Here is a 20,350-nt window from a genome sequence, read left to right as displayed (position 1 = left end):
CAGAACTGCAACTCCAAAGAGCCCCTATGCTGAAAAACAACTGTAAAATGTTCCTCTCGGAGCACGATCACACTCAGCAAGCCATTATCACATGGGTCATACTGAAATTACTTCAAATTTGCAGCTATTTGCTTCTCAGTGCCCATCAACAGTTTCCTCAAGCCAGTCACAGCATCAGCTTAAATAACAGCAGAGCCATCTAAATCGATTGAGAACGAGAAGTAAAAGTCTGCTGTAAAGGGTGAGGACAGGCTCATATACTGCCAGGGGCAAAATTATACCCCAACACACTGGTGAGGCCTCAGAGTAATCTACCCTATTGCAAAAGGTGGGTAGGAACCCAGCCTCTCTGCAATTTTGGTAAAGGGTATTAGCCTACTTTCGAGGGCGTGGAAGATCCAAGCCTACTTCAGAGGACATGGAGGATTCTAACATGCATCTGAGAGCAAGGAGGGGGCTAGACTACAGCACAGGGTAGGAAGAAACTAAAAGCAAAAAGGAATTCAACCTAGTGCAAAGGCAGGCTGGTGAGAAACCTAGCCTACTGCCAATGGAAGTAACAGACGGAGTATGGTATAAAAAATACAAATAAAAAAATCAGCCTATTCACTGCCAACGGTGGCAAGGAAATCAACCTGCTTCTGACAGCAGGGATAAATGTAGCATATTGCTGGGGCAGTTGGCAGCATGACAGTTGCATTGCATGCAGTAGAAGACTACTGGTACCATGCTCATTTATGTATCAATACATAATACAATTGAAACCCCCAGCCATTAGGGTAAGACTGATACAAGCCTAGAGTAGCCCACAACAGGTGTTAATGAATTTGACATCAAGGAGCTACGACAAGATACAGACCTACCCTTTAATCCAGAAAAACAGCCATTGTAAGTTCTACATTTCATACAATAGCCCACAAAAATGAAGTCTAGCAGCAGCAAGCAGAATATGCCCTGAATGAAAAAGTACACCAAACTGAAGCATAGCTCAACTTATCATTGTAATGTCAAGGATGTGAACCTGTGAGCAGCAATGAAAATATGCTGTCAAGCAAGCACAAGGAAGCGCTACTACTTTCATTGATACCTGCAGCTGTTAGCTCTGCATAACCAAATAGGAGTTCCTTTGTCATTAAATTCCAGGCATTTATGCAATATGTTGTAATCACTTGGCACCCAGTACACAGCCTCAGATGGCTCCTCACCATCTAGTGACAGATACCTGGTTTTTCAACACCTAGAACTAAGTTCTCTCACTTCACCCAGCAGCTAGCAAACCGTTGACACTCCGTGACCAGGAGCTCCTTAGTACTCATCTGCCAAGCAGCTGCTCAGTATCCATAGAGAGACAGCTTCTCAGTTTCCAGTGGACAGTTAAAAGAAACTCCTCAACTCTTAGCAAACAGTCCCTCAGCAACCAGTGGATGGCTTCATGCAGCTGGTAACACAAATCTTACCAAGTCCAAATGATTCCCAGCATCTATGTGCCCACACGTTCTTACGAACGCAGCAGCCACTATATGGAGATAGCAGTACTCAGCAGCTATTTGAAAACTGTGCAGCTCCTCAACAAACAATTTATCAGCTTTCAGGGGAGGGAGCATATTGTTAGCGTTCAGCGTCCTAAGACTCATTCTCCTAGTATATGTTAGCTCTGATATTTAAGGAGGGAGTGGATATGGAGTAGCACCTAGGTGGGGAATTTAATAGATTAGATTACCAAGCAGCAAAGATTGAGAGCATGAATTGAATCTCTCAGTCTCAACTGTCCCAGCGGAGGCAGTAGAAGAGAGTCTTTTCGTGTGCTGATACTTCCAAGTAACAGGATGGCAGAATCAAAGTAACAGGTATTGTATTGTCAAGGGATCACCACACTCTGAGATAGCAGGAAGAAAGAAAAAAACATCTAGATCTTGCAGCAGTGCACAGGATTTGAACAATGTCGTTCCAGCATAACCAAGCTGCCCCATATCCTGATAAGCACAGCATCAAAACGTAGGAGGTGTGGCAGTCTGCTTTGCTGAACCAAAGACTTCACAGAGGTTTCATGTACATACACAACAAGCTGATGTACTGCTGTGTTTGAACCTCAATACTAACCATCCGCTTCACGAGGAAGAGAGGGCTTGGTCCCACTCTGCCACAGTTCTTAAAAGTATATGACAAACTGATATTCAACCGCCTCCTCCTCTCTTTGCGGTCCATGATACTGGTATATCTGTTTCCCCTCCCATCCCGGTACAGTCATCATTCTATTGCCATTTTCCGCCTCTTCTTTGACAGATGAAGAATCTTGGATTTTATTTGCTTGCAAAAAGCGCTCCAACGGTCATAAGAGCCCCCAGCGCAACTGCCCCAGTTAAAACTGTTTTCACAGAGGCCCAGTTCCCCTCACGTTGTCTGCGGGCTTCCTCAATCGCACCTTCCCCATAGAGAGCAAGGAACCCATTCTACAGAGAAAGAAAAAAAAATACATTGAATGTAAAAACACATAATACCATGTCCCACCATAGAAAGAAAATATGATCCCATGGATTTAAAAGATCACAACAACTCGGGTACACGGCGCACATTACATTACAGATTTGAAGCACCATGGGACTAAAGTTAAGCAACAAAGAATATACAGTTTCATGAAATTTCTACAGTTCAGTTAGTTATATATATTCCCATATCAGTGAAGCGCTCTATCATGCATGTGAAGGACATATAACCATTGCATAACTGAACGCTTTACAATGGTACATGCTATTATGGATTAGCTGCAAAGAATATTCAGTTGCGTAAATGTACACAAAGCCATACTGTAATGAGAAATCCTATAAATGTCAAGGAAAAAGTTAGCTCCCTTTAATTGCAGTTTCTCATAACGTGTTGCCTTCGACCTATTCATAACTTTTTTGAATAATTTTCCATGGGCTGAAGAATATACAGGAAGGAAAAATAAAATAAAACAACTGGAATGTGAAGAGGCTTTATGGCAAAACCACTTTTCTACTTAAAAACTGATTAGCCAACCACGTAGAATGCATTACTCAGTGGCAGTTACCACAGTTCTTCTTAAGCGTATTTGTGCCATGTGAAGACTACAGCCTTCTCTTGAATAAGGGGAGATGGGTAAGTCTGATCTGAATCTAAGGCAAATACTCTTGCTGCAGAAGGAAATGTGACTAAATTTGTAATCCTAGTTCTGCATCGAAGGAATTCTCGCTGAAGTTATAAATGTAGAAAAGTCCAGCCTGAGTGGATCACGGAGAAAATATATATATCTAAATATATATTATCCAAATCCGTGCACATGACCGGAGGGTATCGACAGAAACTGGTATGTATCACTGCGTAAAATTCACTCCCATCCCGCTTCAAAGAATAGGTGCCAACACTTCCAAAAAAAAAACCTGTTATTGACAGGCTGCCATAATGCGTTTCGGCTGCACCAACGGCTTGCTTACACATAGGGACGTCATATTTTCTTTCCCTTATAATATTCACATGATTTACAAAATCAGACACAGACAACGTTTTGTATGTTTTTGTATTTCACATACCAAATAATGTGCACAGTGCCTAATTATATACAACCAAAGACAACTTAATATCGCACTTTGTACAACGTTGTTACTTAACGTTAAGAATTTGTACTCTTAAGGCACCTACTCCCCTCCAACACAAACGCGTATGTTTATATAATAACAATCATAATAAAACTTGAAAAATCAAACATGGGGGAGACATCTTCAATGATGACTAATTTTATCCAACACACAGAATAGGCAGTACATCAATTTAAAAAACATTTTCTAAAAAGCGAATTCATGTAATATATGTATTTTTCAAACTCATTTATGTATACCCATCACATCATGAAAAAATGCACACAAAAAAAATACAAATGTGCTAATTTTGGTTGCTCATCAAACAAGTAAGGCACCGCTTTACTATTTCTGCATCTCTCCCAAATTGGAAACCTCAGTTAATTGCCTTCTGTTTTGTCTAATGTGCCCATATATGAACCCAAACGTGTCCCATCCTACCAAAACATACCAATTTTCGTCTCAAATTCCATTTGAAGGCATCAAAAGCTTTATAGATAAGAATAAAAATCCTGATAATTAGAAATAGCAAGTTAAATTATTGTACTGATCAGCAAGGTCTACAGAAAATAGGAAGGAAAGCTCTGTGGCCATCTGAATTCAGATAGAATGATAGAAGGCGAAGGTCGAAATAAATATATTAACTGTTTGTTTATATGACTTGTTGATACATCCTGGAACTCAACTAAATGTTTGTTAAGTGAATGGCCAATTTCCGTTGACTAGATTTCTTCAAAACACTTTTCATATGAATGTAGCTTTTATGGACGGGGAAAATGACCTTCTTAATTCACCAGTGTGTCCATGTGACGATTTTTCAGAACTAGCAGTTTTACATCTTTTACTGTTTTGTGGTTGTTATCTTGCCTCAAGGAACAAGAACATTTCACCCGTGTTGAAGGGCCAAAGTTTTGCCCAGTGTAGCAAAGTGTTGCTATATCTACAGCAGCTCCATTTCTCTGTAGTAAGATTTTGAATGACTATGGTTTTGAGGACAAGGAAATGTATCTCGTGAGCTTTTCTACGTAATAATATCAGAATTAATTATTTTTAAGCTTAAACCAAAATCTGACCCATTATAATTGGTCCGTATATATCTAACTTTTTATATAATGTGTTATCATTTTTATAATGATGCGTTTTTTATATATTGTATTTATGTATCTTTTATGGAGTCTTTTGGGCTTCGAATAAAGATTTCTTGAATGATTTAATCTACCTAGCGAGTTTACAACACAGTGTTCGAAGGTGCGCGAATTATAGAAAGTTTTGGTTTGGTGGAAATTATAACTTGTTGATTTTGTAAAGAAATAATACATTAACTCTTCCTAACTATAACTTATCTTCAATCTTTGTTTTTTTTGCAACGATGTTTTATGTTTTTGTGTGGAAAAATCGGGTTCTAATCATATAATGTTTATTTTGGTATAAATTATTTTTCATATTTAATTCTTTTTACATTTGAATATTACCTCAGTGCTTTCTCGATTATTTCTTGTGGGGTGGCATGGTGTAGACTGGTGTGGAGTGGAAGAGTGGCGTACAGTGGGGTGGAGTAGAGTGGCTTTGAGTGGTCTAGGGAATACTAGAGTGCAGATGCGTAGAGTGGTGTGATGTAGAGTGTAGTGTAGTAGCGTAGAGTGGCATATAGTGGGGTGAAGTTGAGTGGTACACAGAAAAGTAAAGTGAGAAAGAGTGAAGCATGGTAGACTGAAGCATGGTAGAGTGAAGCGGGTTGAGTGAAGTGAAGATGAGTGAAGTGGGGTTGAGTGAACTGGAGTAGAGTGAACTGTAGTAGAGTGAACTGGGGCAGAGTTAAACTTGGCTATAGTGCAATAGTGTAGAATGGCATACAGTGAAGTGGGTAGATGGAAGTGGGGTAGAATACAGTGGCGTACAGTAGAGTGGCACAGAATGAAGTGGCGTACAGTGAAGTGGAAAAAGAACAATTGATGGACAGAATGCAGAACAATGTCATACATTCACCTAAGTACAGAGATCTGGGCCTAAATCCATCGTTTTTTTTTGCTCACCATGCCATTCCAGTTTGGACCCAGCCATATGCAAATCAGTCTGGACCCTGCGCCCAATGCGAACAGTTTAGCCCGAACTGTCAGGCCAGGTCCTCCCTGGACTGGAAACAAGCATCAGTACGGTACAGTGAGGTGAGACAGAGTGAAGTAGGCTAAGAGTGAAGGGTGCAGAGTAGAGCGAGCAGAAGTGAGTTGAAGTGGAGTGGAGCAGGGTGAAGTTATGTAGAGTCGAGTGGCACAGAGAAGAGAGGCACAGAGTAGAGCGGCACAGATTGGAGCGGCACAGAGTGGAGTGGGTTACAGTACACTAACGTCAGTACAGGGTAGTGGGGTAGAGCAATATAGCACACAGTAGAGTGCCGTAGAGTACAGTGATGTAGAGTGCAGTGTGTAGAGTAGAGTGCAGTTGTGTAGAGTAAAGTGGTGCAGAGTATAGTAGCTAACAGTGCAGTGGCGTAGAGTGGAGTGGAGTAGAGTAGAGTAGGAGGGGGTAGAGGGTAGTGGCATACAGTAGCATGGCATAGAGCGTAGTGTGCTAGAGTGAAGTGGGGTAGAGTGAAGTAGGGTAGAGTAGAGTGGGGTAGAGTAGAGCTGAATAGAGCACAGTGGTGTACTGAGCGGTGGCGGTGAGTAGAGTGGTGTATATTAGACTGGAGTACAGTGGCGTGGAGTGCAGTAGAGGGGCATAGAATACAGTGGATTACGGTGACGTAGAGTACAGTGGTGTAAAGTGCAGTGGGTTAGAGTGAAGTGGATTAAAGTGGCTCGGAGTGGTGGAAGAGTGCAATGACGTAGAGAAGAGTGGTGCAGAGTAGAGTGGCATAGAATTCAATGGCATACAGACAGTGGCATAGAGTAGAATGGTGCACAGTTGAATGGCGTAGAGTACAGTGGCATAGAGTAGAGTGGCGCAGAATGCAGCAGCATAGAGTGCAGTAGCATAGACCACAGTGTTGCAGAATTGAGAAGAGAGGCGTAGAGAACAGTGGTGCAGAGTACAGTGCAGTGGCATAGAGTCCAATGAAATGGCAAGGTGTAGAGTACAACGAGTGGCACAGAGTGCAGTGGTATGGGGTACAGTGGCATACAGTAGAGTGGTGTAGTGTGTTATAGAACACCCTTCCACTTGCATCCCTTAATGTTTCTTTTCACATTTTAAGTACTGCAGCATTCTTGAGGGCGTAACGCAGTACTTCGAATAAAAAAAGTATCTATATATATATATATAAAGCAATATTACCTTACCTACCTGCACAAGCTATGTTAAACTGCCTAATGTATAATTGCATCTTTAAAACATACTATTAACCCATATCTCAAATAGCAACCAACAACACAGCCAAATTGTAGTCTAAACAATATGTCTGCGTTTTTTTTGTAAAGGCTTTCTTTAGTCAATAATCTACTGCTTTGTCATCTCTATGTAACGCAGTATATCACTATGTTTTTGTCCCTTATTACTAACAAACAAACTGAACGGACTTTCATGAAATACCGAAAAGAAAACTTTCCAAACCATAATCTGTATCTCTGGCAAATTTCATGAAAATCTGTTCAGCCGCTAGTCTGTCTAAAACGTCTTATATCAAATGCATTGGTGGAAAAATGCGTTTTGGGAGCCTTTTTTATTTGCACCCCCTTAACTCATCACCACGAAGTTTGCATCATCAGCCAATGTAGAATAAGCAATTGGTCTGTAAAGGTTTGTGGAGATTCGTCATACGGTAGGAAAGTAAATAGCAAGCAAAAATTAGAGAAATTCCTATCTCTGGGAATCTTAACTACAACTACAGAGTGGAATCCACCACTCTGTAATATATATGTCTGTGTGTGAGATATATATATATATATATACATATATATATATATATATATATATATATATATTCACTGAAAAAACCATAGGTTTCAGGGGTGTTATAGTTAGCTGGACATTTCACTCATACAAAACCATTGAAATTCCTCTGTTATAGTTAGTTGTACTAACTGTAACTCTCGCGCCCGCAATCAACTGGTGATGATGTCACATATTACATCATTTATGACATGGTCAGTGACATCACTGATGACCTCTCAAATATTTCGGTCATGTATCTGCGTTGTCTCCCCCCCCCCTTTGAAGGAGAAGCAGAGTGGGCTGGTCCAACGTATGCAACTCCAGCATAACAGTATAAATAATTAGCCTATGCCTTGGGCGTGGTTCACTTCTGCAAAGAGAAAAGACTCAGCCACAGCGAAGGTCCTCACTCTGCCACGTGGCTGCCGCCATGACCACGTGCCTCGTCGATACAGGCCCATTGCGAACTCAGCGCCACAGCACCGCAGACTTGTATCGACTACTGCCTTCGATCTACACTGCGGACAGCAGGGTACACAACTTGAATTCGGCTTTGGATCTACACTACGGACAGCATTGAAGTTAGCCTTGATTTATGTAAGGCAGAGACAATTGTACTCTATTCCTCAGACTTTGTTAAAATAAGTGACAAAAATTCTTCGTCGATATCTGTGCTGACTACTGCCTTCGATCCACAGTGCGGACAGCAGTGTTCACAACTTGAATTCCGCTTTGGATCTACACTACGGACAGCATGAAATTCAGCCTTGATTAATTTAAGACAGAGACAATTGTACTCTATGTCCTCAGATTTTGTTAAAGGATGCGACAAAAAACATTCCTCAATGTCTGTGCTGACGACTGCCTTCGATCTACATTGTGAAGGCTCACGATTCAGGTGGAATGGCGATTGCACATGATGCATTCCAGTAGGAAAGAGACATTGTACCAGTGCGAACCGCCCGAACCACGAGTTCTTCAGGTACCACTAACTCACTGCGCCACAAGTCATCTCCCCGTGGCCTTATTAAGGCAGAATTCACTAGGCAAAAAACATTGCTCCCAGTGAGGCCTGCCCGGACCACGCATCATCGCAGGTTACGTACACGTTCAGTGCCAAAGGTACTACTATCTCAGTGCACCATAATTCATCGCCACATGGCCGTATTCAGGCAGAATTCAACAGACTCTTCATTCATTATTTGCAGAGTGCAGTACCAAACAAAGTATAAAGTCCCTCAAACCTACACAATATCCCTTTAGTAGCCTTTCTTCAAAAACTTCCTCTATATCAGTTCTAGGTTTAGTTGAATAACGAAATTCACGCTGCAAATGCAAAGGCACACTCAATGGCAGTCTACACTGCGGACAGCACAGGTCACAACTTGAACTATAATGTCCCTGAAACATACATATTTTGACAATGTATTCCATACATGTTTCATCTTTTATTTTAATCGTCATTACAGATGATGCAGTCCAGTAGGCAACAGACAATGCTTCCAGTGCAGACCGCTCAAACTACGCATCATCGTAGAGTGCGCACACGCTGAGCACCAGACGTACCACTAACTCAGTGCACATAAATAATCGCCACATGGCCTTATTAAGGCAAAATTCAGTAGTCAAAGGACATTCTTACCAGTGCGGTCAGCCTGAACCATGCATCATCGCAGGCTCCACATAAACCAACCCTACCTTAGTGCACCACAACTCTTTGTGTATTATTTCACATATAGTGCTCCTACCTTTGTATAGCAGAACTCATAAACCATTTATGATTGAATATCTGTGTATGATATCATGATTACTATTCTACTTGTTACCAACAGCAACGTAATAAAATGTAGTCGAGCACACGTGCCCGTACCCACTTCAACTATCTATCTGTGTCTGTGTATTTATTATGTTTGTAAAATGCTGCTCCTGCGCCCTACCACATTATATTGTGTTGCAAACAGCGTATGCAACCATCTTACCTCTGCCAGTAACAAAAACTTTTCTACAAATACAAACGTACAAACTGGATCATTACAATACTGCAAACAAAGTGTATAGTAAATTTATAAGTGTGCGCTATTGCTCGATTTTTCTTTTTTTTTAGCATATTTATATAGCGCGAAGTCGACCCAAAACTATATCAGCAATTTACATGAGCATCGTATTTACAGTACATTTTCAGGCACGAGTAGATTACGTCATTTCTCTACAATAACAGGATGTGGACGCGAATCCGAGCCTCGAACACTGATTTCCAGCACCAAGTGCGACAGTATACCCCAATTACCACATACGTATATATATTAGTTGCTCTTCATGTGCCAAAACCTGCAACCTAAAGCTTTCATAGCCCTGTATCACCACAGCTACAACACTCCACTGAATGTACAACTAAGGATGAATGTAGGGTCAGTGATACCCCGTACCTTCCATGTTGGCCATATTGTGGGACTTTACAGACATAATGACACATTTGCATTTAAGATCCGGGTGACGGCAGCACTACAACACGGACACCCGAATCAGTTGATTTCTCATATAGCTCACAACGGAGCCACGCCCATAGCTCCGGTGTCATTGTTTACATCCTCACGCAGCACTGGCATACGTCAGTCCAGCCCACTCCGCTTACGCTTCCAGGAAAACACAACGACGCTACATGGCCCAGATTTCCATTGTAGTGATTTCTTAGTTCCAGTTCTAGTTGTCGGAACGGCACACACACACTCCCTCATGGCTGGTATACACCCACACCATACCCATCCAGCACATGCGTCACAACACACGTGACCCTACCAATAAAAAAGTCGGTGCGCAGGTGCTCTACGCCATTTTAGAGTTGCTCCCATTGCAATCGCTGTGATGGCCCGTCCTGGTGGTTCGGACGCCGCATGTAGGCCAGAACTAACGAACAGCTCCGGGGTCATGGGAGCCTTTTAAGCTGACGAGCTTCTGGAGACGCACCTGCGAAGCCTGTTAGGCAACGAGGCCTGTGACGGTTACTTGGCGGCCTTCTTCTCCACTTCAGATACGTTCTCTACTGAAGAGGGAAGATATCCCGAAACCCGGGCCATGTCTCGGGTCTAGAGATTCTTGGGAACAACAAGTACATACTTGCACCTACGAACTTTACAGTCATTCTTTGAACTTCACGCACTTCATGTACCAGAGTGCCTAGGGGCGATCCAGAGGAGTGGCTAGCGGTGTGCGATCCATTGCGGTGGTTTCTACTTCAGAACAGATGTTAGGATCCGACATAAGCCGCATATACCAAGAGTTTTGCTATCGGTCCTTCAAATCCAGGGCTGCCTTGTAAATACAACGCTGTTGTCATACCTCCCTCATGTTATATTGTCATAGGAATACCTGCCTTGCCACTGGGAATGCCTACATTGTAACTCATTGGAGATTTTTTTTAAATTGCGGCAAAATGGCACTTCTTAATATGCCCTTAAGTTTGCTTTGACAGAGCGGGAACCTCGACTCCCGCCCTGCCATAGCAAACAGCAGTGTCCCAGGGGTAGGCACCCCAAGATACAGGAGGAGCCGCTCCTGGGGGGTGATGTTCCACAAGGCTTTCGACTGCTCCAGAATGGAGACCACGCAGACCCCCTCCCAAAATATAAAAAGACCCGGAGGGTGGTAATCCCCGGGGCTTAGACAGGGGGATTAGACAGACCTTTGAGCTCCTTCACCCATTTATTTTGTAGCACCGAGGAATGGCGGTACCCGGGCTACAGGGCCCCTCTGAACCCCCATCAAATGTAATATTTTAGACCCGGGGATTTGGCCCTCTCAGGTAGGTAATTTTTAAACAAACACAGGAGCCCGCGCTTCGTTTTTTTTTTTTTTTAAGGTGGATCCATGCACCCAGCGCACATTTCTTCGTTTTATTTTGTTTAAAAAGTAATTTTTTTTTGGGCCCTAGGGGTCCTTGTGGGACCCTTTAAGCAGGTCTAGAGGGTCAAAATATTTCTTACCTGCCCCCTTTATACGTTTTGAATACTTGTTCCACTAATTTCTAGATCCTCGCTTCTACTGAGGCACAAAATGGCTGCCAACACTTCCTGGTTTCGAATGTTGACAACCACTTGACAGCCAATTAGCATTCAGCGCCTGATCGGGACGGTGCGCTTAGAGTGCGGGCAGGATGGGTGGATCCACCGAGGCCATAGATATATGTACTTTTAATTGTAATTTTCTCAGGAACTACTGAAGGGATTTACACCATTTAAGCGAAAGACACGAGTCTGAACCAAGGACGACCTCTTTGCCAAATTTGGTGTAATTCCATTCAGCAGTTCGGGCTGTAGTCACGATGAACGGTTCCTATGGAAAATTGCATGGGGAAAACACGTTTTGGGACCCCCTTTTTTCTCGGCCTCCGCTTCACGAATCACCCAGAGACTTTCAGGATAGGAGTGGACCGAAGCGCCCCACCAGTTTTTAAAATTTCGCGAAGATTCGTCAACCGGCGCAAAAGTTATTCCAAATAGAATGTTGCGGATTTCCTATGGAAAATAGGTCCTAACTACAACTACCTACTGGCGACCGCCAGTAGGTAATACACACATATATATACACACACACTCTCTATACACACACACACACACATATATATATATATCAGGGATGTGGAATTCCTATAGCCCGACGCCCAGCACATATTGTTTGGGGTCAAGGGCAACAAGTTTTAATGTGTATTTTGTCCTTGGGACAAGTAGGCCCAACCCCCTACAGCACAAAACCTTTGGCTGCCAGTTTGCAGTACCACATTAAGGATCAGGGAAGGGAACTGCCTGTAGTTTAGGTAATATTTGTTTGCATGTGTTAATGCTGTTCAAACTTGTATTAATGGTTCATTCATTGAAAGCCTTTATTATTAGGGAGAGCGCTCTAAGTAAATGTACGTTCTGACTGCACTAGTGACAGTGGTTCCAGTATGAAAATGTGCACACACGGTTTCAAAGTTTAGCAAAATGAGGCTATGCATGATGCTCACAGAATGCTCTCTGATTAGATGCAAATATTTGAAGAAGGTTGAAAGCAAGATTAATGTTTCTTTGCTTTCAATATAAAACATTCCTAACAAATTAAAGTAGGGAAATACCATTTTGCTAAACTACTATATTTCAGGTACCATTCTTTGCTGAATCATTTAGTAAAATCTGTTGATGCATGCTAGTATTTCCCCAAAATATTCATTTTGGAAAATTCGTGTAACCAGTTTCAATAAGAATATGGGAAACAAAAATAAACAAGCCTTGACAAAGCCAGTAGGTCTGACATTGGTGGTCAGCTTTTTAGTTTTGGCAATGCGTGACTTTTTTTGGTATGGCTTTTGTAAAACCTTATTGATGTGAGAGCTGCCGGGCCCTCACCATTATAACAAACATTGGCAAACGCAAAAATTGTTTTTAGTCTCAAAGAGCACACACTGCCACATTAGTTACTGGTACTGAACAAAACTACTTTGTGTACCGATATGCTCCTTGTGAAAGAGCAGAATGCTGTCACTCACAGTGAAGCCAGCCGATTCAGAGAGAGAGAGAGAGAGAGAGAGAGAGAGAGAGAGAGAGAGAGACAGAATTTTAATAAACACAAAAGGTCATGGTTAATGCTAGACCAAATTAGGGGCCCAATTATTAAAGAAAGTCTCAAAAGTGCACCTTTGGTATATGGCTTTCGTGAATTCACAAGAATTTACATTAGTAGGGCAAGAAATTGTACTTCTACAAAATATTTGTGAACTGCATTTTAGCATGAGCAAATATGCATGTGTAGATTTGCTCATGTGAAAACCTGGATGTTTGAAAGTTCATTTTCCCTCCAACTACTTTTTTCCCAACTCTGAAAGAAGGTTTACGTATGCCACTCTCAGGAGTAAATTTCCAACATTTCTCAGTATGGGAAAGATTAGAGAAGATTTGTGGAAAACCCTAAAACATGCAAGTTAGAGGTTTGCACAGACTCAATAGGGCATTCCAAGCCTGGAACTACTGCTTACCACCATCTTCAGTCCCAGTATGCGAAGCTGCGGAAACGTGGCAACATAAAATGATTACTAGTATTCAAACACTACTATGGGAAATGCCCTGGCATAATCAGAGAGGCTATATAAGAGCTCTTATATAATGAGATTGCTGCCATAATTTATGGCCGCACTACATGGCACCAAAGGGACAAGTGGATTTTGTTACAGGAAAAGTAGATTTATGAAGCAAACTGCCCCATGGACAAGTAGATATTTTAATAAATTCCAAACCCCTGTATATATATATATTTTTTTATTTACTCAGAGACAGTCGCCACTGGGTAGTTATAGTTACGACCGCAAAGTTTTACAAAACCTTCCACAAAATGGTTAAGGGAGCTCAGCTCATTCATTCCTGGAAAGTTTTGGGTGATCCGTCAAGTGGAGGCCTGAGAAAAAAAAGCAACTATCCATAGGAAGATTGAACAGCGATATCGCAAAAAAGGCATTACGCCAAATTTGGCAGAAAACTAGATCTTGGTCCAAAAAGCGTGCTTTTTGCAATTTGGTGTACATCCGTAGTTTTTGAGAAATTGACTTTCAGATTTCATGAATATATAGTGACGCAGAACCTCCACAGAGGATCAACAAGGTCAAAAAAGAAAATCCTATTGGATAGCGAAGACATGAGTAAAATGCTGCAACCACCATGTTGGAACCAACTGGTCCCTGTGTCCTCGAATTCATTGAAAAAAAACTCACAGGGGAGCATGGTAGGGTGCAAATCCAAGAGCCATGTAGGACTAAAATAAAATATTAATAAATTGAAATTTTGAGGGTCTGCATCCCAGGAACAACAAATAAAATAAACAAAACGGTGTTTGCTGCCCACAGGGGATTAGGTGGCCAGGCGTTGCGCCCAAACCTACACTGCGAGTGGCAGAAAGCAGTGCGTGACAGTGGGTCGGGGTCCCCAACTGTACAACTAAAAGTATGGTAACAAACATTGGCAAAACCACTAGGTCTCACCTATGTAGGAGATATTAGCTGTGCCAATGTACTTTAGCATGTTTTTACAAAAAAAATCTTTTGATTGTATTTTTCACAAACAGCTGCCATAGCGCATACACTTAGGAGCAAATGGGTTGAATAGTAATAGAGATCGAATTTGCAGTATTCAATTTAAATATAACAAAATAACAATGCAGGTGCATACAGTAAAGAAAGGCGAAAAGGATAAGGCATCCATCATAGTTAGCTGGCAAGCACATAATTTACTGCAATAATACAATGACCTAGAAATGTCGACAGGTCAAAACACAGAATGGCAGCTCACATGGCAGATAAAAATGAAGGGAAATGTCCGAGATTCAGTCTGTCAATTCAGAGTGGAGCAACAGATAGAAGTGGAGTGGTTGCCAGATGTTTTTGGGCCTGGAGGAGAGGGGCAGCAGTGTTGTATACCCATTACTGGTGGTGTTGCAGTACATTAGGTTCCTCATCCAGGCTTTAACTGTTGGTGCTGTAGGGCCGCCCCAGTGCACGGAGATCTGTCTCTGGGCTAGTATTAAAGCAATGACAGCAGAGTGTCGTGTTCCAGCACCTAATGGTTGAACATAACCCAACAATGCAAGCAATGGGGAGGGGGTCAGCACGGATTCAATCATCAGTGCGAGATGTCGGAAGACTGCCTCACAATAAGCAAAGACCAGGGGACAATTCCATGCTAAGAATATAAAATCTACTTTACATGTAAACAAAGGGACCCGAATTAATGGTTAAGGACCACGGGTATCAATTATACTTTAAAAGAACAACGGTCCTAAGCAATTTGGAAGAATAGGTGAGCAATATCATATAGACCACAATAGGCTACTATATAATTCCAATGTCCAGCCGGACATGGATTTTTATTGTTGGAATATTCACAGGATAAATTAAAGAATATCAGAACAACATCAGTTGTAGTAGGGCACAGTCCTGTACCATACTATGAGGGGAAATAAAAGTGAAAGGACAGACAACAAATAGGAATTTACAGGCAAGACTGAGCAAAATGGCCACTTGTAAATCAGTATGTCAAATGTTTTCGCAAGTAAAGCCAAAGTGGGAGACACAACAATTTATACACAATGGTCAATTGTGAAACCACTTGAGAAAGTCGACGTTTCTATCCCTTGCTCAAGATTGTACGGGATCATCATCAGGACTAAAACATAAAATTTGCCTGGTCTATACAGTTACAGCCTGTTAGGGGAAAAAACAGGAGGAAAAGGAAACAGTGGACCATTAGGGATCACTAAGAGCGTGTGGAAAACAGAATTGAGACAGCGCATGTTGTGGTTTTAAAACACTCAATATTCGGATTCGAACAGTAGGGTGAAGGAGTGCAGTTGGACAACGTGATTTATGGCGAAAATGGTGAATTTCAACAACAATTTAAGGGAAGGGCGTGCACTGTCGCAAGGTGAGATACTGTCGAGAAAGCATGCAAGAGGAGCGAATCACGTGATTAGACAAGAAGCTATATGGAATTCGGGTGAATTGCTGATTAATTTCTAGTGCTATGTGAAGTTCTCAGACATCTTAGTTGTGTGGGCGGCGCATTTCTTACTCTATGGCATAATGAATGATGATTCAAAAAACAGCATGCTAGAGGAGCAAATCGCGTGATAGAAAGGAGGTTGAGTGACATTCGGGTGACTCTATGGCATTATAATTGATGATAGATTATCGGCGTGTAAGAGGAACGAAATGCGTGATATAAAAGGCAGCTGAGTGACAAATAGAATTATAGTGCCTCTCAGAAAATATTGATAATTAGGCGGCGCATTCCTAATTCTCATGGCATCATGGTGGAGTGGCGGCGCATAACAAGGACCACTCGGCGAAACAACCGAACTACTGTGAGAAGCGGGCTCTGGTGTGAAGGGAAGTGAGGCTATTTATAGACAGCGATCGGTGGCAGCCTGCACGTGTATGTGCTAATAAGTCACTGCAATGTTGTTAATACCGCTTGGGCTTACCTCCAGGGTGAGGCAATAGGGTTTGTATAGGTAATCGAGGGCCAATGCTCCTCGTAGATGAAAACGCTGTTGAAAAATAAGGAGATCGTGAGTGTGATTGGGGTGAGGGAGCCTTAAAAGTCTAACGGAGGGGGGTTGCTCCTACCTTCTGTAAGAGCTGAGTGGTGCTCTAGAGGTCCGTATGGCGCCAAACACTCAATGGCGGTCAGGGCAGTTCAGGCATGGGAGAATGTCCCCGTGGTTTTCTCTCGCTGTAGTGGCGGTCGAGGGTACGGGCTGCTGTGAAGGGAAAAGTTGGAGTGAATGCGCTGTTCTGAGGTGAACACGCGCAAGGGTTCCTCGGGGGTTGCCCGGGCTTTCAGTTCTTACCTGGTCTGGCGGGCAGTTACAGCAATGTGCGCTCTGCGGCGGGTTGCAGCAATGTGCTGTCGGTACTCCGCTTGATTGCAGGCACAGGTTGCAGGAGGCTAAGGCAGTGCTTATATCGACCGCCGCCACTGTGAGCGAGTTACGTGATGGTGAACATAGAAAAGAGGTTCAGCTCTTGGGAAAACCTCACGGCCGCCATCTTGGAGTGGTGCACCGAGAAATAGTGAACGAGTTCTAAATTGAGTGGGAATTGCCAGATTAACAGTGGTGAGACAATTCTCTAGAGTCGGGTAATGCCGTCATTTAGGTGAGGTATTAACAGTGCGGTTGACTGAAGTGGCATGGCACAAAGCAGTGATGGGTGACAGATCAGGACCATATATACATATAATTTACATAATGACACATCCAGATTAGTTTGTTTAACAGACAACGTCAGTTAATTGAAGGTTCTGGCTCTGAGAATTGTTCATTAAAGTACTTTTGGAGCTTCCAGGGTGTTGAGCCCAACATCCTGAGTGGAAGTAAAGTCAATTATGCTCTAAACTAGCTAACAAACATCACATTTAAACTCAACAGGCGGGGTCCACAGATAGGCTTTAATGAAAGGGATGTCGTCAATCATTGTTATTTTCGCAAATTTTCAGTATTAAAGCCAGCCCTGAAAGCAGACTGAAACATTTCCAAAACCTCATTTTACTGGTAATAATTAATAGGTTTGAGAGGAAACACACTTCCTTATAACTTTACCAAGAAGAAAACGTTACTTATCTTTGGTAACAATATTTCTGGGAAATACACAATATTCCTTCAACATCCTCATCTTAGGAATTGCCTCCAGGTGTCAGAAACATTCTTTACCAGCGGTAGCGCTAAAGCATTGTCATGCGGCTTTACCCGCAATACTGCCTGGCAGATATGACAACCTTGTGTATACTTGGCTTCAACCAGCGACTTGACATTAGCGCCTGGCACTTTGTCGGTGCTCCGTCAAGGTGTGAAGACACGAATCAAGGCAGCAAGAACAACAGTGACAATAATAGCAGATAAAAAGTTTGCATACGTCAGGATCTTATTCATGGCACTAACTCATCTGGGAAGGAGAGAGGTTGAGAAGGTTATGTATCTGCCAGAAGTGTGGTTACTGAAGGTCAGTGTCTAATTCCCGCGAGGGATAAATCTTCACGAGATTCCTCACTTTGTGAATGAGTTTAAAAGCAATATCAAACTCAAGGAAACACAGTCCAGGCAAAGTACCCGCCAATGCGTGCTTGGGTTAGTAGTGCTTGGCAGATGCCTCTGGTGAGAGTGTTTAAAGCAGCCAAAGTAGTGTGGGCACATATGCCCCACAGTTATTTCTTGACCAAAGTTTAGCAGATCTTTGTACAGAGGTTGATCCAAGACTAAAAGGTGCATTTGATCATCGCCTTGCCTTTCTTGGCTCCGGCAAAGTGCACAAAGAGTTGATCATCCACTGTCTTGTCAAGTGTGAATGTTGCCTGTGGTGCAGTGTACACAGCTGCTACTCCTATCTGATGGGATGATAAGAAGCGAATAAAGATGGAAGAGTAATGGACTGACCCATGAAAAAAGCAGATGCCACTTTGGAAGAAAAGATGGACAGATAAAAGAACCAATTCATCCTGGTAGATAAACATGACTGTCTGACAAGCCAAAAGGGCCTAATGTGCACTTATCCTATGGGTTGAAGTTAATTGTCCCTAAGAAGACAGTTTTCAAAGAAAGAAGTTGAACTGAGCAACTGTGTATTGGCTCTAATAGGGACAATAATAGCAAAGTTAAAACAATATTTAGATCCTACTAAGGAATGCTAAATGGAGAGGAAGGAAGCAAGTAAAGCAAACCTTTCAGAAAACACGTCTCTATAGCAATTTAACAAGAAAGGCTGGTTAAGGAGGCACATGAAGGTGGAAAAATCAGGCAAATAGCTTTTGACTATAGCCACTGAAAGTTCCTGCTGGATAAGCAATTGAAGAACATCTGAAGGGTGGGACTGAAACTGATCCAGCCTTCTAACATGCACCATTGGAAAAATCTTCCGCAGTGTCCTGCAGAAATGGATTTTGTACCAGGTTTTCTGGCCCCGAAGATGACGTCCATGACTTCAATGACACATAGAGAACTTCAAAGTTTGCTACTGCAGCATCTGGGCAATGGGATGGAGGACCACATCATCCTGATATGAAACCATGTGCAGGAGAGGAAGAAGTGACTAAACACCTAAAGCCAACAGATTGGGGTAACAGATCCTTCTCTCCCAGCCTGCACGATCATAATCAGATGTGCTCGATCCTCGTGCATCTTTCTCAAGACCGTCGACAGAAGAGGAATCAATGGAAATGCATATAGCAGGCTATATGACCAGCTGAACCTGTGAAACACAGGAAACCATTCACGGGAAGGTCAGGCCTCGAAAAATCATAACATGTTACTAGACAGGCAGGTCTATTTACTTGAATATTCTACATCACCTAACTGTAATGTACTTGGCTCGTGAACTGACCTCAAATTGTCTGATCGTAGGCAAATATTTAATTTTACAGAACTGCCTTTTTCTTCATTATCACATTTGTGCACACCTTCAAATATGCGAGTTCAGCATTTCCGCTGTACAAAAAACCTTGTTTGATTTAATACACTAAACATTTGCTCCATGTATGGTAAGAATCTAGCCCAACTGTAGGGTACACATGACCACTAACTTGCCACTTAGTTCACTAATAACATTGCCATCACGGCAGGTATATTTCTCAGTTTATGTTTAAAACCTACTTTTAATAAATATATCACTAGAGCATGATGTGGTAGTCACTTACAAACAGAAGAGTGAGAGTTGAGGAGCACTCAAAAATATAACCACAATGTAATCTGAATTTAATCCAAAGGTGCTACTCTACAGATTTGTGTTTGGCTGACACAAACTGGGGCTATACTCATAAGGGAAAGCAGGAAAACCTGCTTGTAGAGTGCACTCTACAAGCAGGTTTTCCTGCTTTCCCTTATGAGTCATTTACAAACAGCACATTTACCATTGAAATGGCCACAAACCTTCCCACTGATAAAACTATATAGCATATACACAAACCGTGGAAATTGGGTTTCAGCTAAAATATTTATCATTTGCACATCACCCCAAAACAATGTCTGATTTGGTTTTAGCCCATTAAAATAATTTTTTCTTCATACAGAATTACATGTGTTTTCATAACTACTGAAACATATTTTGAACGGTTGTGCAGTTCATTTACAAGCTATTTAAATGTGTGTTAGATAAATAGGAAAAAAGCTGACATTCTACCGCCTTTCAATCCTCTTTGTACAGCACGATTGACAGACAGTTCACTTTACAAAATCTTCTAAGGTTGCAGTAAGGGAAAGAAAAGTAATTGTAAGAAAGCAAGCCGACTTTTGATCTCTCTCTGAACACAGAGCAAATGTGAAAAACAAGATTTAAAGGCCTCTTTGTTGCTCATTCACAGTCTGAGTGAACAGAACAC

At 42.1% G+C, this 20,350-nt stretch overlaps 1 protein-coding gene across 2 annotated transcripts in view; it reads right to left on the bottom strand.

Moving 5' to 3' along the window:
- Window positions 1–238: 238 nt before the first annotated feature.
- BCL2L2 (BCL2 like 2) overlaps window positions 239–20,350 on the bottom strand; it is a 212,701-nt gene continuing 192,589 nt past the window's right edge. The window contains exon 5 of one of the 2 annotated variants that reach the window (XM_078644981.1): window positions 239–2,450. In XM_078644981.1, the coding sequence (XP_078501107.1) occupies window positions 2,301–2,450 (150 nt within the window). In that variant the 3' untranslated portion in view covers window positions 239–2,300. The remainder of the gene's footprint in view (window positions 2,451–20,350) is intronic. The other variant, XM_078644982.1, reaches the window with a different exon arrangement.

This window comes from Lissotriton helveticus, chromosome 5_1 (genome assembly GCF_964261635.1).
Source record: "Lissotriton helveticus chromosome 5_1, aLisHel1.1, whole genome shotgun sequence".
Taxonomy (NCBI): Eukaryota; Metazoa; Chordata; class Amphibia; order Caudata; family Salamandridae; genus Lissotriton; species Lissotriton helveticus.
The sequence above is the reverse complement of the archived record's forward strand: the minus strand, read 5'-3'. Positions and strand labels throughout refer to the sequence as shown.